The 22801-nt window shown below is 40.1% G+C and overlaps 1 protein-coding gene and 1 long non-coding RNA gene across 6 annotated transcripts in view; one reads left to right on the top strand and one right to left on the bottom strand.

Annotated features, from left to right (window-relative positions):
* Nucleotides 1–22801, bottom strand: part of PPP2R2C (protein phosphatase 2 regulatory subunit Bgamma) — a 203425-nt gene that overhangs the window by 134698 nt on the left and 45926 nt on the right. For 2 of the 5 annotated variants that reach the window (XM_057426571.1, XM_057426566.1), the window contains exon 1: nucleotides 9420–9972. The exons of 1 other annotated variant lie outside the window; for it this stretch is intronic. Coding sequence is in view for 1 of the 4 variants with exons in the window: in XM_057426566.1 (XP_057282549.1) it covers nucleotides 9420–9489 (70 nt within the window). In the remaining 3 variants the exon portion in view is untranslated. Of the gene's footprint in view, nucleotides 1–9419; nucleotides 9973–22801 lie in introns of those variants that run through there. 2 more of the 5 variants (XM_057426567.1, XM_057426569.1) reach the window with 1 other exon arrangement.
* Nucleotides 9959–17802, top strand: LOC130608577 (uncharacterized). The gene is made up of 2 exons (XR_008974571.1): nucleotides 9959–10087; nucleotides 17052–17802. It is a non-coding gene; the product is annotated as an uncharacterized LOC130608577 (long non-coding RNA).

Here is a 22801-nt window from a genome sequence, read left to right as displayed (position 1 = left end):
AGAAACGCAAGGACACTGCTTCTCATGCCATGGTGTAAGGAAAGTTTCATTCCAGTCACAGACCAGCTCTCACTTCCCTGATGAGCAAACACTGACATACACAGACCAAAATAATCTGCGAATCATATAGGACCTGAAAGAAAGACACTGCCCTACATACAAACTCTTACTGTCCCATCTCCCAATGCTGAAACTTCTGCACAGCCGTTTCATACTTCTAGATTCACATTCCAAGCATAAGTGGAATGAATACAGACACACCAGACAACACGTACCAGCAGCCATCCACAACACTTCTGTGACTATAACCTATACAGAAGCATAACTGTACACAACATGCACAAAATCATATTCACATTGCACTCAGTGAGGAGTACCACCACCCATATGACCATAACTTGACTCTTGGCATCAGGTATTCCAGGAATTCCTGTAAGATGTGTAATAATTCACAGCTGCCCGTTTCAAAGAGACTGCATATGTGAATTCTGCTTTGAGCTTCACTGCTGATTAAAGAGAGTGTACTTGACCTAAATCTCCCATTCAAAAGAAGACTACAGCATACACATCCGACTTTATCTTGTACTGGTGATTCCCATATCACAGATCTGCATGCAGAAAGAAAAGATATCAAAACAAGCAGGGTGTCAAAATTACCTTCTAGCATAATGAGAGTTTTGTGTGCTACCCTCACAGCCAATTTTGCCCTGTGATTACCAGTTCACTGGGCCTATTTGTTGAATTCTGCTAATTAGTTATTAGTCCTGAATTTATTAGTTGAATCTTTTTTTCATCACAACGTAGAAATAAAGACACTATCAGAAATTATTTATGAAATAGTGACAGACAGAGCCTGATTTACACTATACATCTGAAAATGCTGGAAAGACTTGATACAGACCTTGTGCCAAGTTATATCATCAATTGAAACCTCTCAACATTAATAGAAGGTGAGGTTGCACTGACTGTGTAAAAGTTCAGAAATACATTATTGAAATTTACTGACCACCTCACTGCTTGAAAACTATTTTCACTGTCTTTGAAAGACTCATTTGATGTCTTAGATTAAGGGGAAATAATACGGATCCATTAAAAAAGAGAGAAGGAAATAAGCAGTCATTTATTTTTCACTGAACTCTGATAATCTTTATTTTTACTAGAAACTGGCCCAACAAGCAGAGCATGTTATGGCTGTCTTTAATGCAAGCAGTGCTATCACAGGGCAGCATTAACCTCAGAATTTATGCAAATAGTGCTATATTGTAGAGTCATCGACTACTTGCAAGGCCTGGGTTGCATAAACAAACAAAAGCACTACTAACAGGAAGAATTAAGGTGACAATTAATTAAGTTCTATTCAGACTTGAGTTGAACTGCAGCTGGAAGATAATAAACCAACTCTCAGTCCTTTACTTTCTTATGTACTCTGCTCCTAAGTAAAACGCACACAAATACCATTGTATTACGATCAGTAAATACAAAAGAAAAAGCACTGCTATATTTAACAATATAGATCCCAGTTAAATACGTTGTATTTAACAGCACAGATCCCAGACCCCTGACATATTAATAATTCACAAAAGTCACTGAACTGCATGACGCATTTTGCTGGAAGATTTTATTAGAAATTGAGTCTCTTAATGTACATTTATATTACCAATATTTGCAGTGGCAAAACACAGACTGCTGTCATATGCATTCAAGCAATGAAAATAACAGGTACAGTAGTTTTTCAGAAAGGAAACATTCCTGAGAAAAGGAGCTCTCTTACCATCTGTAAGGCTGCTTTGCTAGGTGGGGTTTTTGTTTTTGGTAAAGAACCATGAGACTTTCACAAAGAACCAGTAACACAGTACCACATTCATTACTAAAGGCAAGTTTAGTGTTAACCTAAGAACTACAGAAATAATTGATCAAGAAAGTGCCTAAATATGCCTAGATGTGCATTTAAAACCCTTTCTTGTTTAAAAACCAAAAATACCCATAACTTCCTCTACTTTTTCTGAGATAATTACCTACCCTAACATCCTCGCCCTGACCAAAGAACTACACTTATATTAGCCAGCAAATACCTTGTCTTCTCTTAGCATATACTCCTCTACATAAAGCCTTAGTACAGTGGATGATATAAACTATGAAAGGAAAGTCTCAAAGATGCTGAAACTTGTAATGATATAGTAAAACAATGTAAGCAGCAATGATTGATTCCTTTTTATGGCTGTAATAAAAGATACTCAGTTCTTTATTATAAAATATTCAGTGTTATTGTATTGTGTTTCACATTTTAAAACTGATGTAAGAACCACATATATTATTCTCTAAACTCACCATTTAAATACATGATATATTGCTGGAATGTCTGAGGTCTACATAGAAAACGAAATACATTGCAAGGTACAGTTTGCTTTTCACCATGATGCATACACTAAATAAATTGCTCCTACAGTGAACAAGGACACTGACTCTACCTGTGTGGTGGTGTTTAGCTTTACATTATTCAAAGCTTTTGAATCGTCAGCTTCAATTAGACAGAAATCTGGCACAGAGAGACAATTTGCATAGATCACATTTTGTGCCTGCATTTTATCTTCCACATACACTGCACTGTTGACCCCCGAACTTCCATTTGTTAAGCTTTATATGTAGCTAAATCGAATGATAGAATAGTTGGGGTTGGAAGGGATCTTCAAAGGACATTTAGTCCAACCCCCCTACAATGAGCACGGACACCTTCCACTAGATCGGATTACCCAGAACCACATCCAACCTGGCCTTGAATGTCTCCACTGACGGCGTATCTACCACCTCTCTGAACAACCTGTGCCAGCATTTTTCCACCCTCTTTTAGTTTAAAATCATTGATTGCATCCTGTCGCAACAGGCCCTGCTAAGAAGTCTCTCCACACCTTTCTTATAGGCCCCTTTTAAGTACTGAAGGGCCACAATAAGGTCTCCCTGAAGCCTTTTCTCTAGGCTTAACCCCAACTCTCTCAGCCTTTCCTCATAGGAGAGGCACTCCATCCCTCTGATCATTTCTGTGGCCCTCCTCTGGACAGTAGTTATAAATATACTCTAAACATTTCTATTCATAATGTTTCCAGTCCATATTTATCTATATATAATAATATACATAGGAATAAACTGAATATAGGCTAAACACTGAAACTAATTGGTCTTTTTATGCCACCCAACACTGCTGGCAGCTGAGAAAAGCCCCATACTGATACGATGACATTCTTTCGCAGCTCTGTGTACTCACTGCCATGGAAGTAGCTCAGCTGGTTTATCATGCAGCTAATATTCTAGACAGTTCTTTTCTTTTGTTAGTACGTCTTACTCATTTCTCCAGGACCTATAACACTACACAGCAACTATATAGAGCTAGTTATTATTTAGTTACTGAGTGGGAGATCATCTGTTGATGATCTATGCAAAGAGAGACAAAATTACCATCGGTCCCTGAGGGCAATCCACCAAAACCAGCACTGGATATTCATGCCTTTGCAAATGGGGAACACATTGCCACCCAGTTTAGTCACACTTGGTAACATTCCACAGGGTACATGTGTCGCTGGTGAATAATTGTCAAGTGGATGCATGACATTAAATGGGGATCCAAACCAAGTTAACTCCATGCCTTTTAAGCATGTCCTGCAGTTCAGAGTAGCCTGAAGTGCTCTCTTAAGAGGTTCTAACAGCCAGCCCATGAACTAAACCCTTCCTTGAAGAGGCAGGTATTTTGAGGAGACTGTAACACATTACCACTATCATGCCACTGCCCTCCAGGAATGCTGCAAATTAACTCCAAAATCGCAGTCTAGGGTCAACTATCCTAATCCTATTCCTGATTATGATTTCTTCATAAGGCACTTTTGGCAAGTAAAATAGAGATGATGATATTATGAGTACCTAACACGGGTAGTATGGAAATTGAATATATGGAGTACTTTGAATGTGTAGCTGGTACTGCACAGTGACAAGTGTTGCTGACAGTGTAATTCAGTTTGCTAAACCTATATTTTCCAGGTTTGCCTGAGTGAATTATTGCCCCATGTTGTCCACACTGGACGCTGCCTTAAATGCCTGTGCCATGCAGACCCAAGCTTCAGGTAGTACCAGTCTCATTTTCCTACATGCTGAACCACCCATCCAGCAGCAGGTTTGAGTGGGTGAGCAAACACTTCAGGCCTCAGTGTGAGCCAGCACAACAGCTCTGCTCTCGCCCTGCTTCTGTGGCTTCTACCAACTAAGCTGCATGAATAAAGATTACAAAGCCAGCACCGTCAGCTGGAGGGAATAAACCTTATTAATCCAAATCTTCAAGGCTACCCACAACATTTATCTGAATAGCACTGTGAATGAAAGGAGAACCAAATCCATGCACAAAAGGACATAACTATATCCTGTTTAACAAGGGGCAAAGTTATGCTTTAACAAGGTTTACCTCTGTTCATACTCAAAGAAAAAAAGCTAAGTAACACATGTGCATAGAACAGCAATGAGCAATAATTTCTATGCTCATTCCAAAACTGTTTCTAAGTGAGTTTTGTAAAAAGACAAAATTCATCAGTATTCACAACATAAATTGCTGGAGGTTAAGAGAGGAAGAGTTACTTCTTGCACTCTACTTAATAAGCTCCTCAGAAATAAGTGAACAGACTGGACTGATGGTGAGCCTGAGCCAGCAGAGCAGTATCTGTTCACTGTATTCACCCAATACTCTCAGGTAGTCAGCTCTTCTTCAAATTACATTTGAGATGTTTATGAAAGAACAGTTCATAAACAGATTTCTTCTTGCCGGATGAAAACATCGGATGATTTCCCTTAACTTTGATTAATACAGACCAGAGTTACTAATTTCTTTAGTTAAGGGGGGAAAGCTCCCTAAATCTTTTCTCATTATCTGCAGAGGATTTTCCTGTAAAGGAAAAAAAAAAAGTCTTTTTTCATCCTCTCTAATAGATGCTTCACATGGTTATGATTCAATATGTTTTACACTACACTGGTAATTCTCATTCTCCAAATATCACATTTAAGGAGGTTAATACACCATTAACATGATTAACTTTTTAATAGAAATTAAGCCATATGGAACCAATCTGCACCATTTGGCCATATTAATGACTAGATAGTGAAGGTCAGCTTCTGTCCTACTGCACCTGAGCAACTTCACTGGTTTCACTTGAATTTCCAGGCATAGACCAAAGGAATGAACCTACCTCTCTCTAGAAACTGAAAGCATAAGCAACTCCCTATTTTTTCCCAAAATAGAGATAATCCATAAAAAGGCAGGGGTGAATCAATACACTAGGCCTGTTTGCAATCTTCCAAATGCCTTCACCACCAGAAAAGCATTTTTCTGATAAATTTGGGATCATGGAGGTGAATCACATCCCTTAATGCAGTTTGGCGAGAACAGTGAATTTTATTCATTATTTCTCTGTCAATCATTACATGTATAAATTGCAGAGTAACGAATTACAGTGCAGTTGATCAAAGGAGCAGCACTGTTTCCTATAGCTTTTTGCCCCTTCCAGCAATACAGCAATCAGACCACACAACTCACAGTTGTGTATCAGACCCTGCGTGTCTGATCCTGAAGTCCCAAGACAGCAAAGCACATCAGTGGCCCTGTCAGTTTAACCACTAATAATGTCAAGAGAATTCTCAGACTGAAGGAGATTCTCTGTCCCCAAAAGCACACGAGCCCTTTCCCTCCTTTATCCCTTCCCCAACTCACTGCAATCTTGCCACCTCCCCTAACACACTTCGCCTGTAAGTAATGAAGGCTCATGTTTCTCCGTCCAGCCCATCTTCTTTCCCATGTTACACTGTGCTTCTCCTCTCTTCTCAGTTCTTCTTAAAGGTGTTGTGGAAATAATACATTTTACTGACCCAGCACCTCCTGGGCAGCTGGTTCCCGGAGCCGGGTGGAAAAGGCAATAAAGATAAAACGCAGCTCAGCAATGAACCACAAGCCTGAACACATCTCAGAGGTCATCTCGCCCATCCCTCTGCCCCACGGGAGGCTCAGCTATCCTCATGTCATTTCTTACAGACATCTCTGTCACCTGCTTTTAAAAACCTCAGTGATAGGAACTACACAAACTCCCTAGGCAATATATCCCAGTCTTCCATCACCTTCACATAAAAAAATTCAACCTTTTCTTCACAGGTCACATTTTCTAGGCGTCAGGTTTTTTCTTCATTCTTCCTTTACAAGTCTCATCAGGCCTTGTCTGCTTTCCCTGCACAAACAACTCCAATTAAAGAGGTTTCCTTCCAAAAACACTTCTGAAAGTGATCATTAAAGAACTTACTGTATACTGCTGCTGGAATTGTCTTTTCTATTGTGCAACTCTAACATAATTTGAAGATTTACAGTGACAAAATTATGCGAGTCTCGCGTGTTTCAAGTTCGTTGGTTTTACTGCAGATACACATATGCAACAGGAGAAACAAGTCCAGACAGTCACTGTTGTCATGTGTTTCTGTAATGCCTATTACCAGAAACAGTATAACATCAACAGTAGAACATCAACCATCAAATCAAGGAACTTTTGAGATTTAAAAAATAATTCAATTTTTCATAGTCAAGCTAAAGCTATGTTTGATACAGATAACCCCAGTGTTACAAAATAGTGACCTATCGAAGAGATGAAATTTGACTTTGCTTGAGCAAGCAGTTTCATTAGGAACACAGCCCACTAGAGAGAGCAGAGCAAATCAGATTTGGCTCACAGTTTTCCTGTGAATTCATATGTCACCTGGTTGTTTATTGGTTTTAAATCACTAAAGAAGTAAAAGAGGAAGAGAACTGAAGCAATGTTCTAGTTAACCCTCATCTTCTTGATTATTGCTGGCTTTACTTTCCTCAGGGAATACAGAGGAAGAAAATGCACATAACGGTCAGAAATACCTCCTTTTGTAAATGAATTTAGTCTGCTGTATGGAGCAGCGAGGACAGAGGACACCCCTTACCAAGATTTTTAAACACAGATTCATAGTTATTCACAGACAACAACAAACCAGTAACTTCTCTAATATACTGGATACAATATAAATTTGTATTTCTTTGTTTTAAATAGTGGATTATAAAAGCCAAAGACCCCAAAAGAAAGTCTTTGGGTTTGGCCCAAATGAAATTATTTTCCAATATAACAAAGCAATGCACTACTACCTTCAACTGCATTTCTGTATGTATGTTACTACTACACACCCTGCACTAATATATCACAGAACCAAATGCAAGGACTGTGAAAGGACTTCAGGCCTTGAAAATGAGGAGTGTTAAAGATTGTTTCATGGAGCCAATCTTTAAACAAAATTAGCAAACAAAGAAGAACAAACCAGAACATACAAAGCACATTTTAAGCACTGGTTTAACTTATCTGTTCATTATGCATTTTAAACCAAGGATACCAATGAGAAATAAAAAATTCTGACGGTGCTCTTTGAGCTGAAGGTGTCCCTGGAAAAATTTCACAGATAATCCATTCCCTCTTGATTTTCATGATCTTTTCAAAGGTGTGGCAATGTCAGATATAACAGATGTGAAGTTCCATTACAGCTGACCAACTAAGCATTCCCAAGAAACATTACACTAGTTGGAGCTGAAAAGCTAACACTTTGCTACTGAAGGTTTCCCATACTTCATCTACCTCAACATCAGATGCCAACACATTTCACAATGACTTCTGATACCAGGGAAAATACAAAACAGGCCAACATTGATACTTCAGGTTTATTTTAACCCATTTCAGACAAGCTGTCCATGTGCAACCACAGAAGAACATCCAGTCCTGCTGATCCAAATATCAAGACAAAACTGGAGAAAAACCTAACACTTGCGTCAGCAGCATTCCCAAATATACTAAAAACTCCCATATAATTTTGCAAACACCCCTAATATATGGAAGAAGAGAATATTAATTTGCAGAATCCACAAGGGATTATTTTCCTCATGTTACAAAACTGACAGACTTGAAAGTCCAAATTTTAACACAGCTGCTCATGTCCATTAAATATGTATCTGTATCTCAACATGTAGCAAGTACACTGCAGTAATTATACTGTGCTCTTTGCAGGATCTAAAGCATAAATTTCTACATTTTTAAGACAAAGTTTCTTCAAATGTTATGACACCTCAAAACATAAATCATCATTCAGGCATTAAGCAAAAAATCAAAGCAAATTGAAAAATGAACCAAAACATGAACCAGAATGCAAAGAATGTCCTAGAGGCAAGATCAGCAAACAGTTATACCAGCCACTGGTGAGAGTGACAGTACACGGCATTTTGCATCCTTCTTCTGAAGAATCTGCTTTGTGTTCCCAGGATGGCAAAATCATCCTGCCCTTTCCTACGTCCTAAAAAAATGCCAATCATCAATAGCCAAGAGAGCATCAGTTGATAGCATTTCAGGATGCAGCATGGGAGTATTAAGTGACTGAGCATTGATCAAATCACAACAGAATCTGCAGACTGAGTCTCAAGTAGTATTGGTTGACCCTGATGTTAAGTGTGTTCATATTATATAAGCCTACACCAAAGTACCACTTCTGCTGCTGGAAAGTGCTGTTAAAACTCTGCACACACAAACATATATTCAAAGTCAAGCACCTACAAATATATTTCTCCTGTTCAATCAATCAATCTTCAAACAGCCTAGTCTTAAACCAACTTTCTGGAAAAGAAATATGGATCAGTACCTGACCCAACCATTTCACTGGTCACAAGGTAAATTCTCTAAGCATTTAATGTGTGTCACCTGCAGGAAAATTCCTTTTTATGTAATAAGCTACCAGCCATTGAATTATTTAAAATGAAGGTACCTTTTCTTTTCTCATGTACCTTGCACATACAGAGAGGGTGGAAAGAAGGCAGCAGGATTTCAAAAATTATGCTTACATGTCCCTTCTAAATGTATACTGCTCTCTAGGGAACAATCAACTCAGTAATGTCTGTAATGCTCAGGCTATAATTACAAAAATGAGATGCATAACCTTTATTACACCAGCAAACAGTTAACTTCACAGATTATTTCTCTTACTTTACGGCTCTCAAATCTTTCCTCTTTTCTGTAAGTAATAAACTGCTTCCAATCTTCTACACTGCAGCTAAACTGTGCATTCAATGTCAGGTGCTGCACACCTCACTAGCAGAAACTCAGCACAATGCAAGACCACCTTCAGCCCATATAGTTTCATATACTGCCATAGCATGGCAGAATGTCTTCTGGATTTAGCAAATTCAAACAGATTCTGTTGCTACATCACATAGTTAACGCCTTGAAAGTCTCCCTGTTTAAAGAAAAAGGAAGAAAAAGAAGGAACAGCCTACATCTCCAAATATGACAGTGCATTCCTGGAATAGAAAATGCAATGCAAGAAGAGAATAATGACAGTATTTATGTTACCTTCAGTCACATAGTTGTGGTCTCGAAGAAAGCTGTGGTTAATTTTTCGTGTGTCCGTGTCCTCGCCCATTTACAGCAGGATTACTCAGCATGCCTATCCGCAGTGGACTGATAGCATCAGCAGAGGTCGTCACAAGAGCACCATCCATGCTGCCACTGCCTAGCAGAGGCGGAGAACACACTGGGCTACTGAGCACAGCATAATGAGCGCTAGAGATGCAGCACAGATTTGGGAGGGTGAATAACGATCGGGAAAGAAAAAAAAAAACGGATGGGGGGAGGAAAAGAAAAAAGTAACGGGAAAAAATCGGAGGGAGAAACAGCTCCGATAAATTATGAATGCAGAAAGCCAGTAGGGAGCTTGCGTGAAGGGAATACAGGCACTTCTCCGAGAGTTAAAGAATAACCCAATTGTTTAGTCAGGTACTCCTTAAACAAGTGCCCACGCAGAGTCTCCTCCAAGTGCCTGCTGCTGGGGATCTTGCTGGATGCTGTAAAGTGGCAATCAGCGTACTGCAGCAAAACCCGCCCGGAGAAGGGCTCTGATTGCTGTTGCTGCTACCGCTGTCATCTGCCTGTGCTGCATCAGAGCAGGCCCCTCCCCGTCAGCCGCTCACTGCCCAACCGCACAAGGTCTGCATGTAGGAAAGTGAAAAATGAGACTGCAGGTAATTATTTTAGCTGTTCTGCCGGGAAGATGGGCGATGAAGAAATTAAGGGAGGGGATGAGGGAGAAAAAACTTCAAGCTGCTTTAAACGGGTTTGCATTGACATGGACCGCACACTAGCGTGCCGCCACAATTCTGTGCTAGTCGATACTGTCATATGCAGCAAAAGCAACAGTCGTTCAATGTCAGCCTGTGTAAATATGACTGAAATTGCCAAATATCTGCCTATGCAAATGGAATCATTAGAGGGAGGGCAACCACTCAGAAAAGTGAGATAAAATAAATATTATTTACCTTTCCTTCTTTTCCACTTTTGTAAATAAAAGACAAATTACAAAGTATGAAAAAGATAACAGCCAGGAAAATAATCTCTGTGGCTTCCCCGTACAGGAAAGGAAAGCTGGACAAAGGGAATGTCTGCAGGTCATGGGGCTTTCTTAGACCTGCTACTTTCATTCACTGCATTGTCCCTTCACCTTGGAAAAGTAGTGTTGAAATCTGTCTACTCAGAAATAGGAAAACGAGTAAAAGAAGAAAATTGCCTACTTGCATTATAAAATAAAGCTAGTTCTTTAGTCCAAGAGGTTAATGGCTATTACAGGTTATATTACAGCAAAATTCTTTCAACTGAACAGAGAAGCAGTTCCTTTAAGCTTTCAGTATCTGTTCATGACACCATGAACCATTTGATGCAGAAGGCACATACTCTGAAAAGGTGTAAGCACCACTGAAGTTTAGAAATTTGAATAGAAAACAAATGACTGTGGACTGAAACCTCCACCACATCATGAAAAGGGAGCATACCATCACCAATCCAATTTAGGGGAGAGAGTACAGTCCTGTGGCTTAGGCCCTGGAACATGAACACAAAAATAGAATTCAGTTGTCAGCATTACTACAGCATTTTGTGTAATCCTGCATGAGGGTTTTTGTCTTTCTTTATAATGAAGCTACGACATATGGTTCTTGAAGGTAAATTCAAATACATTGCTGTTACTATAAAAGGGGCATGTGACTTATCTCTATACTTTTTTCAATGTAAAAACCTGCCCAGGGATAAACATCTAATTTGGAAAAGAAAGAAGAACAGCAGTGGAATGACCTTCTTGCCTTTCTCATGGATGAAACAAAGTAAATCAGAACCGTCTTCAACCTGACAAGTAAATATCATAAAATCTTCACATCTGAAAAGGTGAGAAAGTAAAATAAGTTATTCAGTACTTGCACCTGAATAGAACACATTTTATTTACACATGATTTTTGTAGGTGACAACACTAGAAATGTTACTTCCACATTGAGAGCATCAGTTAACATTGTGGTAGCACTGGCAGCCCTACAGTGCCTGCTCTGTCCCCTTCAGTCATTTGCTGCCTTTGCCCATGTTTTCCTAATATCCAGTCTAAATCTCTCTTGGAGCAACTTGAGGCCATTGCTTATTGTCCTATTGCTCGTTACTTGGCAGAAGAGACCAACCTCCACCTCACTACAACCTCCTTTCAGGTAGTTGTACAGAGCAGTAGGGTCTTCCCTGAGCCTCCTTTTCTCCAGGCTTAACAAACCCAGTTCCCTCACCTGTTCCACATAAGGCTTATTCTCTAGACCCTTCACCAGCTTCATTGCCTCTCTCTGGACCCACTGCAGCACCTCAGTGTCTGTCTGTCTGAACACAGGATTCGAGGTGCAGCCTCACCAGTGCCCAGTACAGGGAGATGATCACTGCCCTAGCCCTGCTAGCCATGCTATTGCTGATACAGGCCAGGATGCACTTGGTCTTCTTGGCTGCCTGGGACAAAGCTGCTCATGTTCAGTTCTGTCGATCAGCATCTCCAGGCCCTTTTTCACCGAGCAGCTTTCCAGCCACTCTGCCCCAAGCCTGGAGCATTGCATGGGGTTGTTGTGGCCCAAGTGCAAGACCTGGAACTTCACTTTGTTGAACCTCATGCAACTGTCCTCATCCCACTGAGCCAGCTTGTCTAGATTCCCTCTGCAGACCCTTCCTGCCCTTAAGAAGATCAATGCTCTCACCCAACTTGGCGTCATCTGCAGACTCACTGAGGGTGCACTCAATCCCCTTATCCAGATCATTGATAATCTTCAACAGAACTGGCCCCAATACCAAGCCCTGGGGAATACCACTTGTGATCAGCCACCAACTGGATTTAACTCCATTCACAACTCTTTGGGCTCACCCATCCAGCCAGGTTTTTACCCAGCAAACTACACCCATCCAAGCTATGAGCAGCCAGTTTCTCCAGGAGAACACTATGGGAAACTGTGTCAAAGGCTTTACTAAAGTTTAGGTAGACAACATCCACAGCCTTTCCCTCATCCACAGAGCGGGTCACCTTGTCATAGGAGATGAGGTCAGCCAAGCAGGACCTGCCTTTCATAAACTGACACTGACTGGACCTGATCACCTGGTTGCCCTGTACATGCTGCTTCATGGCACCCCAGACAATCTGCTCCATAATGTTACCCAGCATCAGGGTCAGGCTGACGGGCCTGTAGTTCTCTGGATCCTCCTTCTGGCCCTTCTCATAGATGGGCATCACATTTGCTAACCTCCAGTCAACTGCGATCTACCTGGTTAGCCAGGACTGCTGATAAATGATTGAAAGTGGCTTGGTGAGGATTCCTACCAGCTCCCTCAATACCCCGTGGTGGATTTCAAGGTCCCAAGTTGTTCATAAACAACTTCCTTAGGTATCACATGTGGGTCAGACCATGCTTACCTTGTTTTTTCCGCTTTTAAGTTAAAAGAAATTCTCAAAAGGAGGAACAGAATGAGGATGAAGCCTTTAACAAAAACACTAGGCAACATTCCCTATGTGCATGCAAATGCTTTCCCAAGATTATGAGCCAAATTCTTACTGTGTGGCAAATATTAGTGCTCCAGTGCCTGAAGTAGGTCAGTTCACATGAGAAACATCAGCAAAATTCTGCTTTGCTTTTGTAGCACAATGCAAACTTGTGAGACAATGTCTGTGGGTAACTTTAGCTGTGCCATTTTAAATGGTACTTATTATCAATCCCACCAGTAACCTACATCACTTGATCTGGTCAAATACCCGGGGGGGGGGGGGGGGGGGGGGGGGGAATGAATCTTTGATCAAAAACACTATTAGGTATTCATGCTTCCACAGTAGCTCACAGTCCTACTCATAAAACAAGCCTCTAATTGAGCAGAATACTGTGCAAACACAGAAATAAGAGCACCCTATCCTAAAGAATTTACAAGCAAACTATAAAACAGAAGAGCTACATACACATCATCAGAGACATTTAAGTAAACAGTGAGTCAGTAATGAGGATGGGGTCCTGGTTTTGAGCATTCTTCAAAAGAAGGTCATTTGAGATTTTGTGGAGGGCAGCTACAGACAAAAACTGTATTCAAGAGGTTGAATAGTAACTACATAACAAGAATAGAGAGAGCTTAAAGGTAAAAGTAGGAAGCCTGACTAGCAGGTCAAGAGCCTTTTCTTTTTTTTTTGCCTCCTCCTCATAGATGGAAAAAGACTCAGCACATTAAGATGCATTTTAAACAGTAAGATGTTCAGTGAAAATGTCAGTGAAGAGTGAGAGGTAAGGAGGAAAGGAAATGACAAGGAGGAAAGGAAATGACAAGGGCAGGCATGACACAGATGCCAGAAATAATGTGGGTGTCTGTAAGAAAATAGAAGAATTAAAAGGAAGACAACAAAAACTGAACCTGTGCCAAGAGGAGAAAAACCTGATAGGATAGGGCGATAAAATAACTTGAGGAGAGGAAAAAACTTGTATTGCACCTTGTCAGAGTTCTGGGGAGAAGGACTGGAGAAAGGAGAAGGTAGAGAAAAAAAAAAAAGGAAGGAGCCAGAAACTGAGGCAGGAGGCAGCCAGTACCCTTAGGAAGAAATCAAAACTAGCAAAGATACAATTGGAACTGAGAATGTACGATTTAGTAACAGTGTAGCCTAACAGTGGCAAGGAATTGAAGACCGTGAGAACAAATTTTGGCTGAACACTGTTGATCATGTTTGTTCACTGCATTTCCACCAGGAAGCTCTGCAGCATGACAGCAGAAGGAATTAGGTGTTGGGAAGGCAGCTGGTCCCGAGAGTTCCTGCGCGGCCCTGTTTACAAACGCCTGTTGAACACACAGCCATCCTGCTTTGCTCCTGCAGAATCTTTTTGTTCTTCTCTTAAACACGTTCTCCCTAAGAGCTTCTATTTAGCTCTGTCAGATACTTGGAGCACAGCCTTTAATAATTTACACTCAGCGTCTGAAATAGAGCATTGTCAGGCACTCCCAGCCTCCATTTTACTACCCCCAAATTCATCACTTTATCTGAATAAGAACAATTAAGCTTGAACTGCAATTGAAAGAAACAGTGGTTGAACACTTCTGTTTTTGTCTAACAAAACTTTTCATATACAAATCATTCTGTACTTTATTTCATAAAACACAATGGCTTTAAATGAAATGGAACTGAATTTGGAATTAGCACAGAACTTGAATTATTTCTGAAGAACAAGAGATTTAAAACACTGATGGTAAAACAAAGAGAAACAGTCCTTGGAAGTTACACAAATTGGTCCAAAAGCAGACTATCTTGGAACATGACCTTAATTTATTGTTTGCAAATTCAGCGGAGGTTTTTAAGTGCTTTGACAGAATTTGCTTCTAACCATATCCTAACATCTGCCAACTAACCAGTACAAACTTTCTCATCTTGAAATACAATAACACAGGAAATTAGCTGGCTACAGGACAAATACAACAAAATATTTAGCTAACCCTTTTAAGGTTATACTTCATTGCAATTGTATTTGCTCACCAAAAGAGAATATTTATGAGCCAGATATTCTCTCCCTTTATGGATATCTAGTTTATGTACAGAGATGTAAAACACGTAGCTACTGACTTCTCCTGTTAGGCCACCAGCAAATTAGCTTTACTGTTTATTTATTCATTCTTAATGTCCAGGACAGTAAGATTAAATGGTACAGTCTTTCCTGTTCAGAAATACTGAAGCTCACTGGCTGCCTTTCATTTAAAAAGATAAAGCAGCAAGGAATTATAATGTGATAAGCTACTCCCTTATCCTTCAATCCAACCATAGTCAGAATGGCATAGAAAGGACTCAGAACTCAGCCAGGAAAAAGACAGCAAATCCACTCCCTTGGTTTTGAGTAGTTTTGCTTCTCACTCTTTGAGAAAGCTACTTTAAAACTGGTTCCTCTGCTTTCTAGTCCTCCCCTAGTAATTCTATCCAGAATGAACATTCACTCTGGATCATACCCTCCCTTAGATTTGAGACTAGATCTACATTGCAAATTGAAGCAGGAATACCCAAGCCACCTTTAAACAAGTTAGATCTTGGATACAGCCCAGCTGTGGTGGCAGAGACCTCAGCAGGAGCTGTATACCTTGGAGAGAAGTGGCCCCATATATGATTAAAGTAGCAACGGTACAAATGTCTTTCCACCAGTGCCTTTTTGAAGACATTCAAGTACATCTCATTACAGGATGCCTACTAGCAAAGGAAGTAATCTAATAGCTCTGTGATAGCAATGAATGTATCATAAATGACTCTTATCAGAGTTTGTCTTAAAAATTAAAATTCCCATACTTTTCTGAATAGCGCTCTTTATATTTGTCTAATAGCAAAATATAACATACAATACAGTACTACAACGTAATTCCATTTTTGATACTTTGACAGCAAAACAAAAACAAATAGATACTGCCAAAAGTTAATATAAAAAGTAATAAAAAATATCAATCACTGCTATCAAGTAAAAAGTTAGCAATTTTGTCTTACGGTAACACCTCAAAATTATTTACAATCTTTATATTGATAGCATTTAATTTCTATTTCACTAACTCTCTTGAGTTACTGTAGAGGAAATTTAATATTTAATATTAAAAATTATGATATAGCCCAACAATTTTTTAAACAAACTAATGGCTGCTATCACTATTTGAAAATCCTCTATCATTTACGAAAGGGACGTTTCTTCAACACACTACATTTTGCTCTGTTAAACTTAAAAGTAACACCTCCCCAGAAGAAATGACTTATTTTTAGCCTACAGAAAAACCTGGAGCTTGAGGAAGAAGGCAGGGCTGGGGACTGCTTCCAACTTAGCCTTTACTTTCACCTGAGATTACTCTGCTCCCAAGTTTCTCATATTGAAATATTAAATGCAAGTATATTTCAAACAAGATGTTTATGTTGGGTATCATTGCATTACATCAGTTTCATTTTATAAATACTTTATACAGATGTGAATTAACTCTTTATATCGATGTGGATTAACTGTAAGTATCCCAGCATCACTTGCATGCTGCGTCACACCTAGTATATGAGGTAGCACGTACCTTGTTACCACTGTATGGTGCTTGTAGGATACTTTCTCTCTAAAGTGATAGCCATGGTAGCATCCTCTCTGAATTACTGAGAACAATTAGGGAGAGCAACTCACCACATGTTCTACTGTTGTGTAGGGGGAAAAAGCTTTTCAAGTGTATACTCTACAGACAAGAATATAAAATTGTGATGCATGCAGTTTATTCACACTAACATTGTTACTGCATCCTTTTATGAACACAAAACGTAGGAAATCCATCCACACTACTGAAAAACTATGAACCTGGAAAGCAGCAACAGGTCCTAAAAAGGAGAGCTAAAAACCTTTTCGAAAGGGCTGGAAATCATGAAGGGAAGATGTTTTAGTGGCTGTTCACGATGAACAGATCACAGGCACCAGAGCACACAGTGCTAGAGGCTGCTGATGGGCGCTGTCACAACAGTGAAGCCTCAGGAGCTGAGCTGCGTTGCCTCCTGGCACTTCACCCAGCACACTGTCAGAAATGGTTTCCAGACAAGACCTATCACTCCACAGCCAGGCAAGGTAGCAATGACAAAACTAACTTCATACCCTAAGACAAGATGACCCACATTCCAAATATCTTCATAGATGTCAGGCTCTGGAGTGGGACATGAAGCCTGCTGTGACAAGAATGCCTGAAAAGAGACTAACAGAGAATCTGCAAATAAGCACATGGTGTGAAATACAAAAATGTCACTTGGAGATGCTGGAAAATCCAAAGAAATGAGGCTAGAAAACACAGATTAGAAAGTGGCCTGAAAACAAAACACAATTCAGAGCAGGGATACAGGCCATGATAGATCTCACTGAGACTTTGAAAACATGGTTGTGTGCATATTTGTGCAAGAAAGGAATTAGGAAAAGAGGGAAGGAATCCCATGAGAACAACAGTCAAACCAATTCTAAGGGTCACATACATCCCCCCCTGCACAGCAATGGACAAAAACACACATTTAAGCAGTATCCTGTTGAGGCACTTGTGTGGTCAAGACACTGGAAAAGGAAAGCACTTTCTAGAACAGCTTCCAAACACCATCATTGTGAAAGGATTAAGCTGATAAGACACAGAAATCCTAGAAACATGGAGCTTGAAGAATTTCAAAAGGAAAATAAAGGAAATCAAGAGGAAAGATGGCAAAGCAGGTACAAGGAAACAAACTTTCTGCCCAAGCTCAAGAGAGGAAACAGAGGAAATTCTTTTAAACTCTATGACCTGTTATAAAATATTAGAAGCTGCCTAAGAATTTGTGTCCTGGGTTCAGCTTAAACCATGACAAGTTGTAACACCTCTAAAACATTCTTGAGACTTAAGCAAGTAATTAAAAATCAAATCAAATTAGCAGATTGTATTTGCTTTCATATTAGGAGCTCTTTCTAACGCTTTGCTAATTCAGAACTCAAAATATTTCAGGAAATGATAATGAGGGAACAATTCCTGCACATGGCAAGTCTATTAAACAAAATCAACACAGGATCATTTATTATTGTCTTTGCATTCTACACAATCACACAAAGATGACAGCTTTGAAGGGAGCTTAGCCCAAAAGACTATGCTGCTCATAAGTCTGCAGAGAAATTACATGTGACAGGACATTCATCCCGAGTCCTTCTTTCCACCAATGTGTCTAATTAATTCAGATGGGCATAGTGCAAACAGCTTTTTCTCCAGCTTTACCTTACACCACAGAGTAGTTTCATATTTCTCTGGTCTATGATAACTAAGACGACACCTTAATCCGGCAATTCCAGAGCACCTGCAGACCTCAGCCATCCAAACTTCATCAGGAACTACTGCAGAACAAAAAAGCTGTTCTAGAAAATGATACAGTGCTAATTTTCTTCTTGTACATAAAATCTACTGCAATATTGTTGGTACAGCCTCAAGAGAAAGGAAATCTCTCACAACAACAAATTGCATCAACATAAACAATGATTTTGCTGTTGGCCTTTCCTCCAGATTACCCAAATATTTAAATTACTGGAGCTTCTGAAGTACAGTAAAAAATGCTGCACCTGCTGCAAGAGCTGCAGTCTCTGAAATAATACTTATTTGCTAACACAAAAGCTACAGATAAATTCAAGCTATTAAGAAAGAAAAAATCCTAACAGAAAACAACCACAAGCATTCAACAGTGTGAGAAAAAAGGTAATTTGCAAGCAGAAATGTAGATTAGAATCAGAGCAGCAGTTTGGAAGGGAGCTCAAGGATCATCTGGTCCAACCTTTCTAGGCAAGCATGACCTACACTAGATATCCCAGCACCCTGTCCAGTTGAATCTTAAAAGTGTCCAGTGCTGGAGAATCCCCCACTTCACCGGGGAGATTATTCCAGTAGCTGTCTGCTCTTGCTTTGAAAAATTTTCCTCGTGTGTCCAACCAAAATCTCCCCACGAGTAACTTGTACCCATCACCCCTCATTTTTTCATGTGACTCCTTGTAAAAAGGGAGACTCCATCTTCTTTGTAGCCACCCTTTAAATACCGGAACACGGTGGTAAGGTCTCCCCTGAGCCTTCTCTTCTCTGGACTAAACAAACCCAGCTCTCTCAGCCTTTCCTCACACGGCTTCCCATTACTTTTATCATCTTTTGGCCCTTCCATGGAACACCTCCAGCCTGTCCACATTCTTTTTTTTTGTGAGGACCAAAATTGAACACAGTATTCCAGGTGTGTCCTGACAAGCACTGAGCGGGACAATGACATCTACCTCTGCTGTTAATGTCCTTGCTGATGTAGCCCAGCATCCCATTGGCTTTTTTCACCACAGCAGCATGAGTTAAATCTACACATTCAGCTCAGTATCACTGGCAAACTTCATCAGGGTACATTTGATCCCATCTTCCAGATCACTTACAAAGATATTAAACACTCTGGGCCCAGTATCAATCCCTTGGGGACCTCACTGGTGATAGGTCACCTGCCTGAAAAGGAACTACTTGCCACAACCCTCTGGGTACAGCAGATCAGACAGTTCCCCACCACAACACAGATCAATTGTCTAGACACATAATGTATCAGTTTCTCTAGGAGGAGGCTGTAAGAAGCCATGTCAAAAGCCTTGGAGAAACCCAGGCAGACCATGTCCACTGCTTGCTCCACATCAACCAAGCATGTTACATTGTCATAGAAGGCAATCAGGTTCGACAAGCATGATTTGCCACTGGTGAATCCATGCTGGCTTTTCCCAGTCATGTGTTACACCTGACTTGTGGCAGCCCCCAGGAGGATTTGTTCCATAACTTTTCCCAGGAACTGAAGTAAGCCTGATGGGTCTGTAATTTCCTGAACCCTCCTTTAACCTGTTCTTGTAGATGGGGTGATGTCAGTCTTATTCCAGTCTTCCAAAACATTCCCCAATCTCCATGGCTTTCCCAAAGATTACTTCCCAAGACATCACAACAACATCATCCATCTCGACACCCTCTGGGGGACAGTCTCAGGGCCCATCAATTTGTAGGGGTCAAAAAAGGAAGTTTGCAAGCCATGCTAAACCCCACATTTTGAGGAGTATGAAACCCCATGTTATGTTGCAGTAAACACCAAATGCACTTAAATGTTGTTCTTCAGCCTCATACCAACAAGCAGGAATCAAACTTCAGGAAAACAGAACAAATCACAGAGGTGATTTAGCATTGGAAACAGAGAATTACAAGGTAACAACTGAGAAGACTCCCGTAGGAAGCACAAACATCAAAAGTAATCATTTTTATTGAGGCTCAAGACACAGTGAGTTCTAATTAAAGGAACTCATGTTGCTTATTTTGAACTGTTTTGAACTACACTTACAAGGCAGAGTATAAGTAGAAAGTTATTAATTGATTTTACAACCTAATAAAGGACTAAACACCTACAAAATAAGTGTTGCAATGGAAACAGCAAAGGTGCCAGGCCCCAGGCAGAATCTGGGAATGCAGGGTAATGTTCTTGGCCTATCCAGTGTGGAAACTGCCAACTCAGGAAGCTCCCTAAAATCAGCACCCTGAAATGCTAAACACAAAGGGTCATACGCTCCTTTCTAGGATTTAGAGGTCTCAAACAAGATCATGAAGAAGACATGCGGGCTGATGTAAGATACAGAGCCTGAACATGATTATAGTCCTAATAGTTGGTGCCACAATATATTCCCTGACGAAACCGGGGGACACTCTTACCTTAGTACATAATCACATGCTGATAACTCATATGGAAAATGCAGTATCATTTCATTTTACTTCAAGAGAAAAAAAAAAATCTGGGTATGGACATTTACATACTTCCTGCTGCAGCTGCAACAGGTGTCAACAAAAAATGCAGTATTCGTGGAACCAGAAATGATCCAACTATGAAGAACACAAATCTGTGTCTTAGTGATTGAGATGCTCACCACAGCAATGAAATTGTGGGCTTTTTGAGCTGAACTTGAAGTCAGTTCAAGTTTTTGCACTTGCAGTTACGTTATGCACAGAAGAGAAACAGTCACCCAAATAGGATCTGGAACCACAGCTGCACTCAAGTGTGTGTAAGAGGAAATTCAGCTTGGCAAAAGAGGGAAAAGGAGCCCTCATCTAACACAGGTCCAAAGGCCCCAGCATAACTTGCTGTTGGACAAGAAAGGTCTGCTAAGCAAAAGCAAGCTCCAGCATGTCAATGACCACTTTAACAAAAAAAGAAGGGGAGGGGTGGCTGCTTAATGGTACAAATTTCGCTAAACTCTGCAAAACTATCTTTAACCTTACTTATAGCCAGACTGGGACTCACACAGTTGCTGAGCAAGCATAAATGCTAGGCCTTAAAATATCTACAGTCTGTAACAGAATGAATTAATTTCAACTAATGAACTGCTGAGCCAGCATGACAAAAAGACCAGAGCATGGGAAAAGTAATGCAGTAATGGTATGCTTAAAATGATTATAAATCAAAGAAAAGAGACCAATGTCTTTAAGCCTCAAAAAACAACTCATTGGGGAGGGATGAAGAAGACCCTCTGTTCGAGACACTGTGCTTAAGGGTACAGTGACCAGTGATCTGAGGTCTGGAAGAGAGTAGTAAAACAAGAGGTGGGTAGTCTGGGAAATCAAGGAAGTAAGCTGTGGGACATCACAGTTTTAAGTGGATAAAGGCGAAGTCAAAAGTGAACAAGGTGGGTGCAGCAGAAGAGAATCAACACTGCAGATCCCAGAAACCTGACTGTTGTAGAGACGCATACTACTCTGAACAACCTTGATGCACCAGGAGGGTTGTCCTTCAATCCCCCATGCATGAGTGTGGGCTGTAAGGCCAAGAGAGGGGTCTTGTGTACCTTAAGTTTTGGGGGAGCTTAAATATCTGTGAGTAAAAGTGTCTAGCATAACCACAAAATTATATATAAGCTAATGAGTGTAGACTGTTCCTCATATCCAGTCATTTATGTAATCTCTTTAGTTATGGAATTCCTACATCAACACACCCACAGCCATGCTTATCTCATCATTACCTATCTCACAGTTTGACTGCTGAGATTGCCTGCTATCCTTACTTGTTCTGATTATTCCATAGTTAAGTACCACTGATTCTTAGCTGTCATTGCTCTGCTCTGCCCGTAAATATTGCCAACCTGTGTAACTGTTAAAAATCCTGCCTCCTTGTGTAACTAGTCTCTTTCCTTGCCAGATAATGCTGTTGCACACACCCTCCATAGACACTAACCCACAGTGCCAAAACCATAATGTAAAGGAAATACAGTTGTATTTTCTGTTGTGCTAAATGCATGCAGGAAATACTCCTGGCTTGAGTTTCCAGGATAATTCCCTACTTTGTTTCAGAAACTCAGTGGACCAATGGGAACAACGTAGTTAGGTTTAGTCATTTCCACATATAGGGAGCACATATGTGAGCTTCAGTACATATATTTGTGTTTAGCACATTTGTATTTCAGCATATTCCTAAGCCCTGTTTAGGATCTAACCATAAATCCCGTCCTTACAACAGTTAAGCACTTTTTAGAATTTTAACCAGATACAATCAGATTATAAAAGATTCTTTCAAATAAAATGTGTCAGAAACCTCTAGCAGTATGCATTCTGCATAGTTCCATTTAAAGAAATTTAATCTAATGACTTCCTTGGTAACACACTTAGAACTGTAACTCCTATGACTCCTTGGAAAGTAATTAAGAGCAGCTTCTTAATTATTCATTTTATCTATAACAAACCAAGAAGATTTGTCTTTCATTTGCTCCAATGTAACTGACAGATGTGAGCATTTCAAGTTCACCAGAAAAAACATAAATAAACCAGTAACTTTATACAACAGCATTTCAGAGAAAGCACAGTAAGCTATCTATCTATTTGTATGTATTGGTAAGGAAAACAGAAAATACAA

Source organism: Pezoporus wallicus, unplaced genomic scaffold, assembly GCF_028554395.1.
Source record: "Pezoporus wallicus isolate ANWC-B61680 ecotype Strahan unplaced genomic scaffold, APGP_CSIRO_Pwel_v1 scaffold_13239, whole genome shotgun sequence".
Taxonomy (NCBI): Eukaryota; Metazoa; Chordata; class Aves; order Psittaciformes; family Psittacidae; genus Pezoporus; species Pezoporus wallicus.
The sequence above is the reverse complement of the archived record's forward strand: the minus strand, read 5'-3'. Positions and strand labels throughout refer to the sequence as shown.